The 17,819-nt window shown below is 40.9% G+C and overlaps 2 protein-coding genes across 4 annotated transcripts in view; both read right to left on the reverse strand.

Annotated features, from left to right (window-relative positions):
* The window catches only part of ADAM12 (ADAM metallopeptidase domain 12), a 189,768-nt gene extending 184,449 nt beyond the window's left edge, over positions 1-5,319 (reverse strand). The window contains exon 1 of the mRNA XM_083439605.1: positions 5,292-5,319. The gene's annotated coding sequence lies outside the window, so the exon portion shown is untranslated. The remainder of the gene's footprint in view (positions 1-5,291) is intronic.
* A 2,079-nt stretch (positions 5,320-7,398) lies between these two features.
* The window catches only part of LOC310677166 ((E2-independent) E3 ubiquitin-conjugating enzyme FATS), a 125,978-nt gene continuing 115,557 nt past the window's right edge, over positions 7,399-17,819 (reverse strand). For all 3 annotated transcript variants that reach the window (XM_083439621.1, XM_083439622.1, XM_083439623.1), the window contains 3 exons: positions 12,438-12,501; positions 8,623-8,722; positions 7,399-7,523 (listed from right to left, as the gene is read on the reverse strand). In XM_083439621.1, the coding sequence (XP_083295747.1) occupies positions 7,485-7,523; positions 8,623-8,722; positions 12,438-12,501 (203 nt within the window). In that variant the 3' untranslated portion in view covers positions 7,399-7,484. The remainder of the gene's footprint in view (positions 7,524-8,622; positions 8,723-12,437; positions 12,502-17,819) is intronic.

Genomic DNA, 17,819 nt, shown 5'->3' on the forward strand with positions numbered 1-17,819 from the left:
TAGGGAACCTGAGATCCTCCCGTTGTTGCTGGACTCCCATCATTCTGGACCATTAGCCATTCTGACTGGGTTGGTAGGAGATGAGAATGTAACAACTTCAGGAAGGCACCAGGTTTCCCATCCTTGTGCTAAACCTGCCTTAAACCTTCTTCACCGTTGGAGGAATGTAGAATAGGCAGGGATATGTTGCAAGCGGCCCTATTTAAAAGAAGCTCTTATCTGTTCCATGTGGGCAGAGGGAACTCCCATTTGCTCCTGTTCATGCCCATGGTATATATTGTATTCTGTCAATGGTAAACTATATTATGATAGCCATAATCTGTACCAACATGACTTTCAGAATATCTCCTCCCACCACCAAGTACCATGTGCCTTAGGACACAATCTGCAGCAGAAATATGCAAAGAAGCAAACTGGTAAGAGAATATGAGCTTTGTTTATAGCTTTGGAAGGCTGTGCTTAATAGAATTCATCACCCCTAATTAAATTTGCATGTATTTTGATTTATGCTATTATATAATTAAATTTAAGCCATCAACATTTTTTTTATGAAGTAGTAAACACAAACATTTTAAAACACACACTGTGGATAACAATGCAATTTACCTACACGTGTAGCAATTCTTGCAGTTAAATAGGCATTCATTACTAATTCCTTTGGGATTCATAATAAAATTAGATGTCAATTAAATACTATACGTAGGTATAGTATTTAAGACATTTTCCTGTTTCTCTAGAAATTAACAGTAGAAATTGCCATTGCAGTCCCAGGCACAGTGGGAAGGGATGAGGTGATAACTGGTGAACAAACCGACACAACAACAACATTCTGGGATTGAAAATGGTTTTCAACGATGAAAATGATTACAGATGCAGGTAGGCTTTGGCTTAGGCATTAGGTGTGCTTCCTGATTAATGCTCCTGCGTTGGTTGGAGATTTTCAGGGTCATGCCTGGGTTAAGGGCCACCTCATGTCAGGCATGGAGTAACCTCTCCTCCCCCAGTAGCCTCAGAAGCAAGAAGAATAAACAGTATTTATGGCTTTTATTCAGCCATCTGGTTGCAAGACAAAAGATCCACGTCTTCACGCATAAGAGACATTGGCTGCTCTGAGTCCCTCCTCTTTCATCTCCCACAACATCCTGGAAAGCTACAGGAAGTCACAGAAGTCACATCCCTCTGCATTCTCTTTTCTTGAATGCAGAGGGACCTGTGAGCCTTTGGACTAGGAGGGTCTCCCATACACTCCAGGGAGGTCTCTGCTGTCTGCTCTCCAACTTCCCCTTCCTCATCCTCTACTATCTCATAGCTAGGGATTTCCTCATCCAGCTGTACATCAGCCCTGCTCCCTCTCCTCCTTAAACTGCTAGAGAAACTTCCTACTTCTCATCCTCTTCTGAGAGGAGCCGATCAGACAGAGGGCTCATTTCCCATTCCTCCTATTCAGTCCAGTCCCTGACACCTCAAGATGTGGGTCAGCTAAGCTGGGCCCCCAGGCCACTATTTGGAAGTTCTGTGGCCCATCTGCTCTCCTCTAGACTTCAGGAAAGAACGTCCAGCCAAACCCCTTTACTGGGGTATCCTGAGATAATGTGCCCATTGGAGGGAAAGGGAGTGAGGCACTTCACTCACTTCCAGAAAACAGACTACAGGATTCAACATACCCATTTCATCTATTTCATTTAACTAAAGAGGCAGGGACAGAAAGATCAACTAGGAGATATATATAGAAAACTACATTTTCTCATTTTATACTGTATTTCTTAAAATGCACTGTGTATTTTACCAAAATAACCACATATGATGCTAGCAATTATACATGGCAAGAGTTCATTAGATAGTTTGCCATTTTGTATTGGAGTGTCTAGAACAGGGGTGAAGAACCTGTGCCCTTCAAGATGTTGGTAGGAAATGTCAGACATATTCCAATTCTATGTGAAAACAAGCCCAGATTCAGACAGATGTAGAACAGTGTCATTAGCAAATTAGCATTTGTTTATTTTTGGTTGTTATTAGGGAAATGGAACCATTTTCCTTAGTCATTTATTCCACTTCCCTACTTCTTAACCTTAGACCAGTTCTATTTAGAGCTGTTTATGTTGTCGTTTGTACAAATAACACATCTGCACATTTTTTTCTTCATGTCATTTTGCATCTGGTAGGCAGATGATACTCCTCGTTATCTGACTCTGTAGGTCATTGAAAATGGATATTGAGCAATTCTGCCTCCTACAGCTTTGGTAAAACGCCAAACCCAGTTAGGGAAAGAGAAATGCTTCGATTTGTTATCCATGCTTCGAAAGAAAGAAAGAAAGAAAGAAAGAAAGAAAGAAAGAAAGAAAGAAATTCCAAAACCAAGTGGATTGCTAAATGGTATTGATTTTACAAGGAACATGGTAATCTCTAAACAGATGCACTACATGCTACATAGCAGTTTGTCCCCACCCCCCGCCCCCCAAAACTAATCTTTGAAACTTATGGGAAGGAGATACATTTTATTTATTTACTAAATTCACACCCTTCCCTTCCGCCTAAAGGGCAGCACACAATAAGTGATAAAACAATAAAAAGATATTTAAAACATATGTGAACACCAGTATCAAGGTTACCATGTCAACATAGTTATCCTTTAAGCATTAAAGGAAAGAAATCTTACGGAACTAGCTGCAGAATCTCCAAGATTTCTCTACAACGCTGCAGATAGGAAACAAAATAGAACCCTTGGATGGAATCTCAGGGCCCCTTAGGATATAGCTCTTGCTGGGATATAAAATGTGTGCATACAGTACTGAGATAAAAACAATGTCTCAAGTAGTGGCGCTTGGAGTCATCAAGCCCTGTGAGGAGAAAAGGTGGTAACCTTGCTTGTCCCTGCAAATGTATGGCCTGATGCATCTTTGAAGACTGCAGGATGGCAGCAGTATACTCCTGTGAGTTTAGCAGCCTGATATGCAACAAAAAACAAAAACAGGCAATGTAGGTTGCAATCCTATTTTCTAATAAGAAGTAAATCCTCTTGGTCACAGTGGGATTTGCTGCTAAGCACACATACAGAAGCTCAGGCTACAAGTTTCCCCCACATAGCCATGCCATGAATTGCTTCATATATTTAATTCCTGCATGTCAGGCTGTGTTAAAGGACACTAGGAAAAAATGGGGAGAAGTGGCTCCGCCTCCCATTAGCTCCATCTGTCAGGACCCTCGGCTCTGCCTACCATTTGCCATCGTACCTTCTCTCCCACCAAGCCCAAGCTGCTACTTGTGATGGCCACCAAATTAAACAACTTTAAAAATGGGATTAGACAGATTTGTGGAGGATAAGGTTATCAATGGCTAGAAGGAATGATGGCTTTATATAAGCTCCAGGAGAAACAGCATGCTTCTGAATACCAGTTGTTGAGCAAGGTGAGCAGCAAAATGCCATTTCACTTAGGTCCTTGTGGGCTTTCCTTGGGAATCGGGTTGACAACTTTGGGAACAGAACACAGATTTTAGTGTGATGTACCAGAGCTCTCCCTATTTTATATATATATACCCTTTGCCAATTGCTCCAGTAACATCAGGTCTATTGACCTTAGCCAAACCACACTCTTAAGTGGGAATGGTTTTCTTTCTTTATTTTCTGTCTTTGTGGACCTCAGAATAATAATAATATGCGAACTCAGTAGCAAGATTAATGGAATTTAACTTTTTACAATAATATTTTTGTGAATAGCTTTCCCTTACTCTGAAGCTCCAACAAAAACAACATGCAATTGAATGTCCCTTGGTCTCTGTTTCAAAGTTTTACTGAAACAATGATTAGCGACAAAGAATCTAAAAAATGCACAGGTGTTCAAAGCTTTTATGAAGCAGCAGTTTCCCCCGCCTAGATTACAGTAAGCAATGGAATAAGTGTCAGACTCATAATTAGAGACACTCCCCCCCCCCAGGACAAATTAGGTATTCTACAGAATGTTCTCCCACACACCCAACAGGTCTTCATACCCTATTGTTTCCACTAACCTTGCCATAGATAAGATAGCAATATTCTAAACTTATTATGAGATAGGCTTTTCATGTGAAATTGTCATGTATTTTGTCCTTACACTTGGGAAATTACTTTTGGGGGTAAACATAAAGGGACCTAAATGAAGCAAAGAAGATGAATAAACTTTAAATGTCAAAAAGCATTTATGAATGAATTCAAAGCAGTTCTCAAAATGCTATCCCATTTCAAATGTCAGTACAATGAATAAGGCTTCATCCTCCAGAATAGGTTGAGGTCAATGGTTGGCAAGGGAAGTTTAAAAAAATCTTCCATAGAGAAGGAGAATATGAGTACTGTCCATGAAACAAAAGCCAGCCGAGATGGTAGCTTCTGCAGCCACAAGAAAAGCTTATTGACATTAGCTTGGTCCTCCTCCAACTGGTCTCTAGTGTATTGGTTTACAAAGATACTGTGTGATTTTCAGGAAGAAAATCGAATTGCATAGGAATGCTGGGTTTGTTTCATAGCTAGTTTTTATAAGGGGCACTGCTAATTGCATGCGCATATTACTTCCTTGTCAAACTATGTACTCCTAATTACTGTGTAATATATGGCAGCACTTAAAGCCAAGAAACTGAATTCAGATCAAAATGTGGTCAAGCATACATTTTATAACTTTTTTGGGGATCTGCCACTGACAGAGTTCAGCTTCCCCGAAGGCACAGTCTTGGGATTTTTGTAGACCCTTCACTGCACATTGCAACTGTGCCAAATACACTTTCACCAAATTCATCTTGTAAGAAACTGTCACCTTCTGAACCAGGAAGTTTTCATGATCTGTTCTTCAGTATGAATACACAATGAGACATAGCAACTGAATGGAAGTCAAATTTCCAACACTCCTACACTGCTTCATGCAAATATTCTGTGTATGATTGCAACATTGCATATTTTGTGTTTGTCTGTCTGCTCCTTTTTGAAAAAAAGATGGGATTGCATGGATGGTGTGTGCAAAACTATGCACATTGGTACAGCATGGAATCTATATCATAAGGGCTTCAGCCTTTAATTCCTGCTTGTTCAGCCTTAAATGTACAGTGATGCACTCTACACAGGAAAGATTAAAAGTGGTTCACTGAATGAAAGGTGAGAACACCAGAAACTGGTGTTCCAGGGTCTGCAGGGGCTTTCTGAAACCCTGAGGCAGAAATTAATTAGAAGCCATGACTCTATGGTATAAAGCCCTTAAGGCATGTAAGTCAGGGCTGCCTCCTTCTATTGTGACCTATCATACCTCAGTGTGTGTCAGTAACTCACCTACCCTGCATTTTTCAAATGCTGAGGAACTGTCCATGGACTCTTCAAGAAGTGAAGCTTTCCAAAATATGGCCTGCAGGACAGATTGTTGTTGTTAAAAGCACAGCAGTGGAGGGTTATTATTTTTTAAGTTAAAATCTTCATTTCAGTTTTATATATAAAAAAATTACGTTGCTCTGCTTTAACAAAACACAAAACCCAGAGCCCTTCAGAACTATGTAGAAAGATTATAGACAGCCTTATCTGAGTCCTGTTTGAAGCTTCTAAGAAAAGGCAGGTAATGATGCAAACTTTTTAAAAAATGTACAGGTAAGAGTATACCCCACTCAGCTACCTCTTAATTATTTTAGGGTATGAAGAGAAACAAAGACAACCTACCACTCTCCAGCATCATAATAAAAGTTAATCCTTTTTACTTTCATTCACAAAAAGCTCCTGGTCCTCTTTGCCCACAATTTGGAAGACTTAATCTACTCTGGAGGGGTTCTGTGCCTGCAAATTTCATCCCCTTTGGCAAAAAGCATGTTATACCTATTTTTACATTTCCCCATTATAGTAAATGGGGAACCACAACAGTTCATTTTATACAGGTGAGCGGAGAACCTCATCAATGCCATTTTCTAGAAAAAGAGGTGCCAGAACTCACGATGAATGCCTCCCTTGTTCTCTTATAATGGCAATGGTGCCCACCTGAGAGTTGCCGGAACTGAATTCCAGTGAGTTCCAGCTGGGGGGAAAAGGCCTGGGAATTGTTCAAAGAGGAGAGAACACAGAGAAATGGATCAGAATATTTAAAAATACACAGATACAACCTAAAGCAGGCATAGGCAAACTCCAGCCCTCCAGATGTTTGGGACTACAATTCCCATCATCCTTAGCTAACAGCACCAGTGGTCAGGGATGATGGGAATTGTAGTCCCAAACATCTGGAGGGCCGGAGTTTGCCTATGCCTGAGCTAAAGATTGGGGCCCATAAACAACAAATGAACAAATGTGATATTTAACGGGGGGGGGGGGCACCACCACCACCAAATTCCCTGTTTCCTGAAATGCCCACCTAGTTAGCTGTTACTGAACTCTCATGAATATACAGATCAAGGAAGGGCCAGCTGTGGATTATTTGCAGCCAGTTTCATCTGCTGTGAAAGAAGCAGCGTGTAGCATTTCCCAGTATCCATCACATTATTAAAGTGAAATTGGAATTGGTACACAGAAGCAAGCATGGAAACACAATCCATAGCGGTATTCTCCCACAGTCATAAGGGTATGAACTGCATGATGCTTTGTAATCATAGCTTTGAAAATTAACACTACCCAATAAAACTGACAGAATCTGGACAATTTTTCTTACTTACGCTTTATTCCTTCTTTGTACAAAGCTTAATTTGCTTTATTTCTGAATGCACAAATGACAATTTTATGTATTTTTGGAGGAAACAATACAGATATTTTAAAATGTGCACTCTTTCCACAAGCATTTTTCTTGGTCAGAACCACTGACCGGGTTTGTGCCATTTTAAAAACACATGAAACCAAGGGAATCCGGGCAAAATTATATGGTTTAGCAAAGAGCATGTTTCAAAAGAAGAATTAATGGTTAGGTCCCAAAGACTGGTTTTTAACAGGTAACCCCCTTATTTGGCTTCACTATATAAACAAGAATGTGGTTGATTAAAATATCAGTCTTGATACTATGTTAAGCATTAATTTAATGCTGTAGTTCAGGTGGTCAGGCAGCAATGCTATTTTAGCTAAATAGCACAGCAAAAATATTCACTTTTCCTTACATTCAAAAGAGCTAGTTTTAGACTTGAAAGCAATCACTAAGTGGAGTACATGGGAACCATGTATTTGTAGTGACAATGTATGATTCTCATCTTATGAATAAAAAGCTGGCTTTATAATTTAAAAGTACAAAATAAATGCTGCACTGCTGCAACAACAACAAGTGCATAAAACCATTTTTAAAGCTGTATTTCCATGCGTCTTGACCACCAGAATATAATCCAGCCCCCCACGCCAGAATTACTTTGAATATTCCTTTTTTAAAAAATTCAAATCAAGCTATAGTCTTTGTTTGTAGATTTAAAATGAATAAAGTCTCCAAGTCGTGAAGATTGCATCAAGTTTTTATGGCTTTATAATCAACGAAGGCATTCAGTGTCCAAGAAGAAATGACGTGTCCAGGAATCTTTAGTCACTCGGTATTTCTTTGAAGAAGCTGATCCAGCAATTGCTACAATAAAACAAAAATAAAAGCAGCCTTTAAGTTACAACGCCATGCCTTCCATCTCCTACTCCTCGACTTGGAAGTGATGTCATCAGTGAGAACAACAGAACCGAGCCAGTCTCATCTGGGAAAACACAGAGGCACGACTTGCTTTCTGTGCTGCGTCCAAAGCCTTGGCCTTTGAACCCCACTCTAGAAACATCAAGTGGGAGCAAGATCTGTTTCAGTATTAATGCTGTGAGGCCTTTCATACTATGCTTAGCCTGCATATATGTGTAAATAAAGCCATATATCCCAAAGACACCACTTTCTCTGGTGACCTTCATTCCAAGGAAACCGACTCTTGATGTATGTGTTGGCATCCCTGAAGTTTCTCATAAACTGGGGTGAGCAAAACAGTACTGTTTACCAACACATGAAAAAACATCTGGGGTGCACCAATAGATGCCGTATTGACCCCAATATAAGCCGCACCCAAATATAAGCCGCACCTTTAAAATTCAAGGGGGGGGGGGAGAGAGAAAAAGACAATTCCTGAATATAAGCCGCTCCCTTAAAATTCCGCAGGCACTCAAACCTGTTCCGTTTTACCCTATGTCTGTTTCAGCACCGATATTGTAAAAAGCCATTTTTTGTAAGGTCGTGAATTTAAGCTGCACTTTAACTTTTCACGGTCGGAATTTGGGGAAAAAGTGAGGCCTAAAGTCAGGCCAATATAGTACATCTATCCACACAAATGCATTACACACACACACACACACACACATATATCTCCAGGCAAAGCAGCACTACTGCTGTCACAATGCTTTGAAAACTTGCAACAGGATTTTAAAATATGGGAATACTGGGTTTCCTACTGCAGAGGTGCCTAACCTGTGACCCTTCTGATGTTACTGGACTCCTACCATCTCTGACTATTGGCTGTGCTTCTGGGGGCTGTTTGAAGTTGAAGTCCAACAACATATGGATGGTCACAGACTAGCCATCCTTACTCTACAGGGTGGTACTGAAGGTGTACAACAGGTATGCGATTTTGGGATGACAGAATGCAGAAAGAGACTCTGCATCAATGAGTATTGTGTTCACTTCCCAGGAGAATCATTACCTTTTTGAACACTTCAACACGCAGCCTGTTGCTCTGTATGATTACCCGTTTCTGTTTCTCTTCTTGTTTCTTCTTCACTTCAGGCAGATTATTATAAATCCTGGAACATATTAAAAATATGCGAAGTGTCAAAAAGTTGTTTTCTGAGCCTTTGAAAGAAAGGAATGGTGTATGGGAAGAAGGCAGGGGCAGGGTAACCTGTGGCCCTTCAGTTGATGTTTCGCTCCATCTTCCATTAACAACAGCCAAAGATAATGGGTGCTGTAGTTCAACAACATCTGGAGAGCCACAGATTCTCCATCTGAGCTCTAAGGTGTGCTGGCTTTTAAGTACATCGTTATTGTGGGCCTAGTCCCAGTGTCCCAGTGTGAAGGCAATAGGTATGGCATAAAGGAACATTCTGGACAGGATCATGATCTGAGATCATCATTGGCCACAACTTTACTGATTACAAATGTAGGTAGACTTTGGCTCAGGCACTGGATATCCAAGTATATCCATTTCAGGCTCCTATTGAAGAGCTGAAATTTTGAACAGCGTTGTGCCAAGGATTGTGGCCTCCCAAAAGATGCCAATCTACCAAGGTGGCTTTCCCCAGATCGCCACTGGAAGCTCCGTGGCCAGCCTGCCCTACACTTGGTTTCTGGACAGAAATTTCCACACAGACGCTGCTTAGGTCGGGGTGATGCACCACTTCATCCAAACCTTGATGATTACGATTCCACCCAAAGCCTTACCCACCCAAAGTTGTGACATTGTGCTATGAGAAAGGTAAAAAATTCCAACGGGCCCAATTTGTTTGCAGGCAAATTCCTTCCCAGCTCTGAATACAGCAACCACTGGGAAACCATAGCAAAGTCTGTCCCAGAGTGCACAGGAAGGAAAATATGGTTAAGACAAAATTAACACAAAGCAGCCTGAAGGGAGGGAGAGATTGCTCTTTGGCTGATGGACTGCAAACTCTAGGCGCAGTCAGCTTTTATCCTCAGTGGGTGGACCAGGCTCTGCTCATTCGATGCCCATGATTGGGCATTTGAACTTTTGATTTGTCAGGCTATCTTGCCCTGCAATGTGGTTGGCTGGGGAATTTAGAATGGATAGCCACTGGGACATGACTCCTTGCACAATTGCATATGACAAGGTACTGGAATTGTATTGCTCATATAATTCATGGATTCATGATATAATGCCATGAAAAAAATGTTAGTTTTAAAGACTATTTCTTAACTTGATGTGATAAATGTATGGTGTTAGATTACCCTAATCCATCTGTGCAGATCAAGATAAATGTCATTGGGAGCAATCTGTGAAGCCCTTGAAAGGGCACATATATAGCTATGGAAGCAACAGTATAAGCCCCCTGTCAATGCTCTGCAGCTGCTGAGACTCATTTCTCCTAAGTATCCTTCACTTGCCTAAGGCCTTCCAGTATTTCTTCCACTGCATTTTGGAAGGATAACTTTGGATTGCAATAGTGTTTGGGTGTGGGGAACCCAGGCTGAGCTGAAATCCCTGCTCACTCATAAAACTTTCTGAGAGCCAAACGAGATGTAGTGCTAAATGTGTTGTTAGAAACCATGTCAATTATTTTTTTCTACAATTAAAAGCAGGCATGCTTTTAGGACTGCAGTGCATAGGGAAAGGAGGTGTAACCCTTGTGTCCCGATCTGAAATTCTGATATATACACCCCATGGCAATAAGTATACAGAAAAAAACCCCTTCCATTGTAGATTTTTCCAAGGCTCATAAGTCGTGTGTGTGTGTGTGTGTGTGTGTGTGTGTGTGGTGTGTGTGTGTGGTGTGTGTGTGTGTGTGGAGGGTTGTGTGATTTCCCTATGTGCAGATGTGATCTTTAATTAAGCATTTAGCTTCATGTCTAATTTGCCCCGAGCCTCCTTAAGAAAGTCACAATTTGTCAGCATAACATATCTCACCGGGTTGTTGTAAAGATAAAAAGGAATATTGTAAAGTGCTGGAATGTGCTATTGGATTTTTTAGACACAAACTCTCTAATTATATATAGATACAAAAGCAAATGTGCAGTTTCCTAGGATCCATAAAACTCTAGCGTGACCAAGAAACATAGCCGCAGTTATGTCAACAAGAAGCAAGCTGAATTCTTAATGGTCCCCACTAAGTTTTGAAAAATAAAAAGGAAACTGACTGCAACCAACATGCAAGACACTTGGAGAAAGTTTAGATTGGTGCCTCTGAATGTGCATCTTTGCTTTTCCAACTGTATGAAAATCTGCCATTCACTCATACAGGAAAAAGTAAAGTGCAGCACTCCAAGAACCCAGGGCCAGTGACAAATGGGCACTAAGGAACAGATTTTAGGGGTTTAGAAGCCATCAGGGACCAGAGACTTTTAGCTTTCTTTAAATAAAAAAGTTAGTCAACCAGAGACTTCTGAAGTAAGTTAGAGCACAAAACATGAAGGCAGCATTAATGCTTCTGCACTCAGCAGGCAGCACAATTGCTAAGGCACTTAAAATACTGTTGCTAAGCAATCAGAGGATGGAATGTTGACCCTTCCCACCTGGGACACAAGGATTGTTTTTTTTAAAAAAAGCAAGGCTGGTAAAATGATTTTGTGTATATATGTTTTAAATAGAATTGTGAAACTGCACATATTTGTTGTATATTTGCACCTAGGCTTCCCCCCCAGGAGCTCAAGGCTGTGTACAATTTGTATTCCCCTTCCTCCTTTTATCTTCACATCAGCTCTGTGACGCAGGCTAGGTTGTGACTCGGTAGCTCACACATCAATGTTGCGAAACTGCACATACACAAGAGTTATTTTTTGCTTGTTTTTAATTATCAAGGTTGGCAAACTTTTTGTATGTTGGTTTGGATATTTTGCTGTACTGTAAATGTCAGCACTTATGAAACACTGCAGTTAAAACAAGGAGGCTGCTTTTCTGGCTTTCTTTAGATGATTTGTGAATGACATTGCACAAGAAAAGCCCTGTTGGACCAAGCCAGTGGTGAATAGCTTCCTGTTCTCACAATGGCCAATCAGATGCCTGTGAGAAGCCTGCAAGTAGGTTCTGTGTGCAATAGCACTCTCCCCTGCCTACCGTTTCAAGTGACAAGTCTTCCATGAATTTGTCGTATTCTCTTTTAAAGCCAAGTTGGTTGTCATCACTACCTGTACAGGGAAGTTCTCAATGTTTGATGCTTTATTGTTTTTTTAATATTTTGTTGGGAGCTGCCCAGAATGGCTGGGGCAAGGATGAGCAGGGTAGTGGTGTTGTTAGGGACCCGATCCACAGACATTGTACCATGCCCAGAAAGTGCTGATGGCATCCTTCCTGGGAGAAGCCATTGCAGTACCAGTATATTCCCCTGTATAGTTTTCAGTACACACGATACATTTTTAAAATTCTTTTTTTTACAAAAAACCTTCCATGAAAGATATTTCCACATTAATGCAGTGCATGGAATTCACTTGACAATGCATTTGTCAATAACATGGGGTTAGAATCTGAAACAGCTGCAGCAACTTTCCAACTATTTCTGCAGAAAGCACTAGATCAATATGAAGGGCCAGCTCACCAAAAGGCAAACCTGACAACTTGCCTGTTGTCAGGGCAATATCCCAGAAACTGCAAGAGTCTCATTCAAGAGCCTTTTGATCTCCATCAGCTGCAAACTCAACAATTTACTGTGCTACTGTTATGCTACTCAGAATAAAACAAAACGTGGGGTGTGTGATCTTACTTCATTAGATCACCCTATCAATTTGAGAACTCATGATCCCTCATTGCTGCAAGCAGAAGGGAGGTAATGGAAGATGGAAGATGCTCCCTACCTTTTCGATCGCATGTGCATCTCCTTCTCTGAAATGAACCGTTCTTTTGGCTTGAACAGGTTATCTAACAATTGGAAAACAGAGGTTAAATTGCACAGGTTGATTTGCTTCTTGTACATGGAATGAGTTTAACATATGAATCCAAGGAGAGCCGTAGCTCAGAGGTAGAGCATCAGTGCCTTGCAGGAAGAAAGTCCTTGGTTCATTCCCCAGCATCTCCAGGTATGACTGGAAATGTCCTCTGCCTGACACTCTCGAGACCTACTGCCTGTCAGAGGTAAGCGGACCAATGGTCTGGCTCCATATAAGAGGGCTTTCTATGTTCACACACTACCAGAGCTAACCTGTGCCTGCCAAGCTCAAGACAGCTGTCTGACTCTGCATGTTGATAAGTGCAATAATCCCACTGCAGCTACTCCTGTGAAAGCCGTGTCTGTTTACTGCTGTGACTTTCTCATAGACCTTCTTCATTCATATTTAAAAGGGGGTTGGAAGGGGATTGCTGTTTCTGTAAAACATCAAAAAACATCTCTGCCCTACCTCCTAGCTGCTCCATCACTTCAAGCATATTTCTTGGCATTCCCTCACTTGTGCTCTCCTTTTGTTGTAAAATATAGACACCCGCACCTTATTTTAGTTGTAATGTGAGTCAAGGGGAGAGGACTTGGTAGGGAAGCTGGCAGGTCAAATCACATGCAAGTTGAGGGTCCAGGGTCTTGAACTAGATGACCCTCAGGACCCAACTCTACAGTTATGTAACCCAATGATTCTAAGGAACATGGGGCATGATAGATGTGGTTAGCCCATTTTAACCTCAAAGGGTGCAAGCTTCTTCCATTCTGGGTGGCTTGTGGCTTAGTTAAGATCTATAAGCTGATCCATGGTGAGTTTGAAGCCACCAGATAGTGTTATCTTCTGTTGCTTTGCATGGGTTTAGTTGTATGTTTTCTTTTAAGTATTTTGTTTTCTTTTGTTTTGTGTAAAGAGCTATCCACTGTAAGCCACTTTGACCATGTAGAGAAGCAGCCTGGGCACATCATCTTTATCTAAAAACTTGGGGAGAGGAGTGTTTAAACATAACTGTTGCTGCATCCTTGATGTTTTTGGATCTCCTAGAGTGATATATATCCCTGGCCCTCCAGGCATCTCATCCCACACAGCTACTCTGCTGATCATCCTCTGTGCTTGAAGAGCTAGTGGGGCAATATCATCGAGTGTGCAACAATCACACCCTGGCTTTCGTCTCTCTTGACTCCTAATTCTGCATTAGCATTAACCAAGAGATGGCTAAGCCAGAGAGATTGTCATCCCTACTCCACCCATATCAGGAATTTTGGACTATAATATCAGAGAGTGATGATATTGTACATTTATACAAGAAACATGAATATGTTTAAAGGGGTGGGGAAGAAATGGCTGTATTAAGACTTGAGCTTATGTATTAAATTAGGGTGGAGGGAGCCACACCAAAAGGTTGGCTTTGTCACAAAAAAATGATGCTATTGTATCAGAGAAGAACCCAACATACATACTGAACTGTAAGACAATGGACTGGGTTATCCCCCCTACTGCCTCAGAATTCCATGAATCAACATGGCTATTGATTCTAAACAATGCTCTACATCGCTGAAAAACTAAGAGTGCCTTTGAAGACATTCTCTGGCTATGATGCTGCCCAAGAATTTTACTTGTGAGTATTTGGAGGTCTACAGGACCTTCTCCAAAAATTAAACCCAGGACTGTTTCAAGAAGCCATTGTGGTAAGGAGACCCATGAGCTCCACGGTCTTGCACTAATTTGTAGCAAATGAAAGTTGTTTCAGTGAGACTTATTTCCAAATAAATATGCTTAGAACTGCAGCCATTCATTCCGCACCTGTTTATATTTACGCTGAAGTTCCATTAAGTTTAATGGAGCTGACTCCTAGGTATGTGTGGAGGAACGCTGTGTTTATTACAGTCTGTTTTCATTTTGCGCTCTGGAAAAGATTTCAGCGACCTCTGATGCTATCAGAATGCAACTGTCGAGGTTCAAGGCCTTGTGCTATCACTATGTTTGCAAGCCTGTTTACTAGTAGTGACAGGTTCTGAAAGGGAGAGGGAAAGCCAATGGCTTTTAGTATTTATAGATGGGTCTTAGATTAGATAAATTCATTTTGATTCGCCAGGGGAACAGCAGACTCTGATTGGCTGGAGGTTCTAGGAAGAAAGGGCAGTTAATTGTAAGTGGCATAAGAAAAAGAAAAGTCAGCTGGGAAAGCTGATGATGGAGGTGTGAGGCAAGGCCAGAAGAAAACCAGGGACAGCTGAGACTTGAATATTAAAGCTATTCCTTGCTGGTGCGCTAACAATACTTGCCTGTACATGCAGGTTTTTATATCAGCTAAACTGTCCCAGATCCTCTAAGTGTCCCTATTTTCCAGGGACAGTCCTGGATTTACAGAAGACATCCCAGTTTCTGATTTGATCCCGGAATGTCCCACTTTTCCTTAGGATGTCCCTATTTTCATCAGAGAAATGCTGGAGGGTATGGAGTTATGTGACACCCAAGCCAAGGACATAAGTAATTATACACTGGACGGCAGTCCTGTATAGGGACGTTTTTAAATGTTTTATTATGTTTTTATATATATGTTGGAAGTTGCCCAGAGTGGCTGGGGCAACCCAATCAGTTGGGAGGAGAAATGTTGGAAGATATGCTGTCCAGGCACCCAGAAGTACGACGGGGGCAGCTTAATGTCAGAGGAAGATTGTAACTTGCAGCTGGACACAACCACTTTGTCCTCCCCGCCCCCTTTTCTGGTCCTTTTAGCTGCTGTGCTGAGCTAAGCCAAAATTTGGCAGTGACTCTTGAGTCCTTAGAAACTGCCATTAAGTATATTGTATGTACAATAGTATGTGTGCATAGAATTGAAACCATGAAACTGATACCCATGCTTACTTACTCAGGAGTAAACTGCGTTGAGTAATACTTCTGAGTAGCTATACACAGAATTGTGCTGCATGGCTGTAATATTTATGCAAAGTTAGCTGGGTGCAAGCCCCAGTGAGCACGGTGAGGGCTTATTTCCAAGTAAATATAGGCTGTAATCCTAAACAAACCTACCAGGAAATGTTCCAGTCAGCTTAGTGGGAATCTGCTTCTTAGTAAACAAAAACAAAAAAGAGGCTCTGATCCTAAATAGACTTAAGTCTTGCTCAGAAGGAATTGCTATGACCTAGGGTTTAAAACAAATAGAGGCTGAATTGCACTTACTTAGAAGTAAATCTCCCCAATTATTTAGAAGTAAGTCCTGTTGAAATCAGTGGATTTACTTAGGTTTAGATTACAAAAGTGCCACCTCTTGCTTCCTTTCTTTTGAGACATACTGCTGGGGGGGGGGGGTTGGGGTTGTGTGTGTATTAAAGATAGTAAGACACCGCAGAGCTCCTTAGTTTGATACAGATGTCAACTCAGCACCCGCTGCCCTGAATACAGATCTTCTCTCGGCAGGTTCTGTTCCTAGCTTTTAAAGTCACCATATGTGTTTCATGGATATTTATGGAGGTTGCTCCAGGCAACCAGTGAATTCAGGCATTTAAAGGAGCCACACCTAGTACAGTATCTCAATTACATTCCTGGGGGAAAGGGGAAAGATGGCTTTCAGGGTGCTTCCAGATGGGGACTTAATATTGCAAACATGTCATTCAGATATTGCAAACAGGTTATTTACAATAGGTTTAAAAAATAAAATAAAATAAAACTTATCAGATTTTCTGCAGAAAGGATAGATTTGGTTTAAATTGGGAAGGGGGGATATTGGTCGGCATTTTGATGCCAATGACGCCGCATTTGTTTAAGGACAGTAGTACCATTTGCACAAGTCAACATACAACATTCCCCATCCCATACTGATACTGTTTTAAGATAAGGGAAAGAACGGAATAAGCAAATATCCCCCCCCCCCCGTTTTTCAAATGCTTTTAAAAAACAACAACAAAACAGCCATGTGGATATTTTTGATTTCAAAACTTCCCTATTATACTTAAGCAACTGTAACAGACTGTGGGAGAAACTCTCAAATGCTACTATAGACCGTAGACTATTATTATTAATCTGTGAACTACAATAGAGCCCTCCACTCTATATGTTGTGGGACTTCAGTACCCATAATCCCTGACCATTGGCTGGGACTGATGGGAGTTGGAGTCCCACAACATCTTGAGGGCCATCCTTGTGTTAGGAGAAGAGGGGTTTAGGAAGTGATGAAATTCCTTTCGGAAAACACACCCAGCTATGTGAGACAACATATTTACTGTCCTAAGGCTTCTATCAACAAATAAAAAAAAACCCACACAAAATATCCATTCTTGTAGCATTTCAATTAAATTTCAGGAGGTGGTTAAAAAGAATTATATAGAACATTCCCTTTAATACAAATAAGGTTAAAATTATAAGTGATTATACAAGTATATTAATAGCACTTTCAAAGGAAAAACATGTATGCATTGCATGGTCATAACTGTAGGCTGCTTTCAGGTTACATATTTATTGAGCATTCATCCTGATTTGTTTGCACAAAGATTGCAGGGAAGTTGTATGACATTAGCTGCTTGTTGAACATTCATTCAGATCCATTTGCGAGGAGGTTAGATGACACCATCTCAAGCATTTGTTAATCCATATTTCCCAGTGCATTTACCTTTCTTATCACAAAAATCCTGGGGTTTGGCGGGAGAAGCAAACTTGTTGCACAACAGCACCAAATCCACTTTAACTGTGTGACTTGAGCATGCCAGTATGTATTTGCATCCCAACCAAAAGACAAAAACAGTCTGGAAGCATCCTTAGTCAATAACAACAAGCAGCTAAAGGCAGATCTAGCTGGAATTCTGTCCCTGCTGTATTTCAGAGATGACAAAAACCAGACAATTATAAACAGAAGAGTGATCAATAGGGCAACTGAGAGCTGCACTAACACTCTGAGAAAAACCAGTGACACGTGAAGCAGGCAATGCAAAGAGTGTAAGAGCCATCCCTTAGGAAATGACATTTGTAAGATTATTACAAGAAGGTTTCTATGAACATAAAGTAAAAAGTAATCTGAGGGGACTAGAGAAAAACAGCTCAAAAGTTGACAGCTTAAGAGAGACTCAAGGTAGGAGGCATAAAAAGGCAACATGTAAATAGAATGAAGTTAATCCATGTTTTATTCAAATCTTTTAACCCTGCTGGGATTCTGGATTTTATCAAATATCCTGCACAGCAGTAATTTATTTGTGACAATCCCCTAGTGAGACAAGGAAGCTCCACCAAGATCTTAGGGCAGGAGACCAAAATAAATAGCTAATCTTCGTAATGTATTTTAACAAATGCAAATGCTGGCCCCAAAGAATGGAGATG

The sequence above is a fragment of the Podarcis tiliguerta genome (genome assembly GCF_965153285.1).
Source record: "Podarcis tiliguerta genome assembly, chromosome: 5".
In the NCBI taxonomy this organism is placed as follows: domain Eukaryota; kingdom Metazoa; phylum Chordata; class Lepidosauria; order Squamata; family Lacertidae; genus Podarcis; species Podarcis tiliguerta.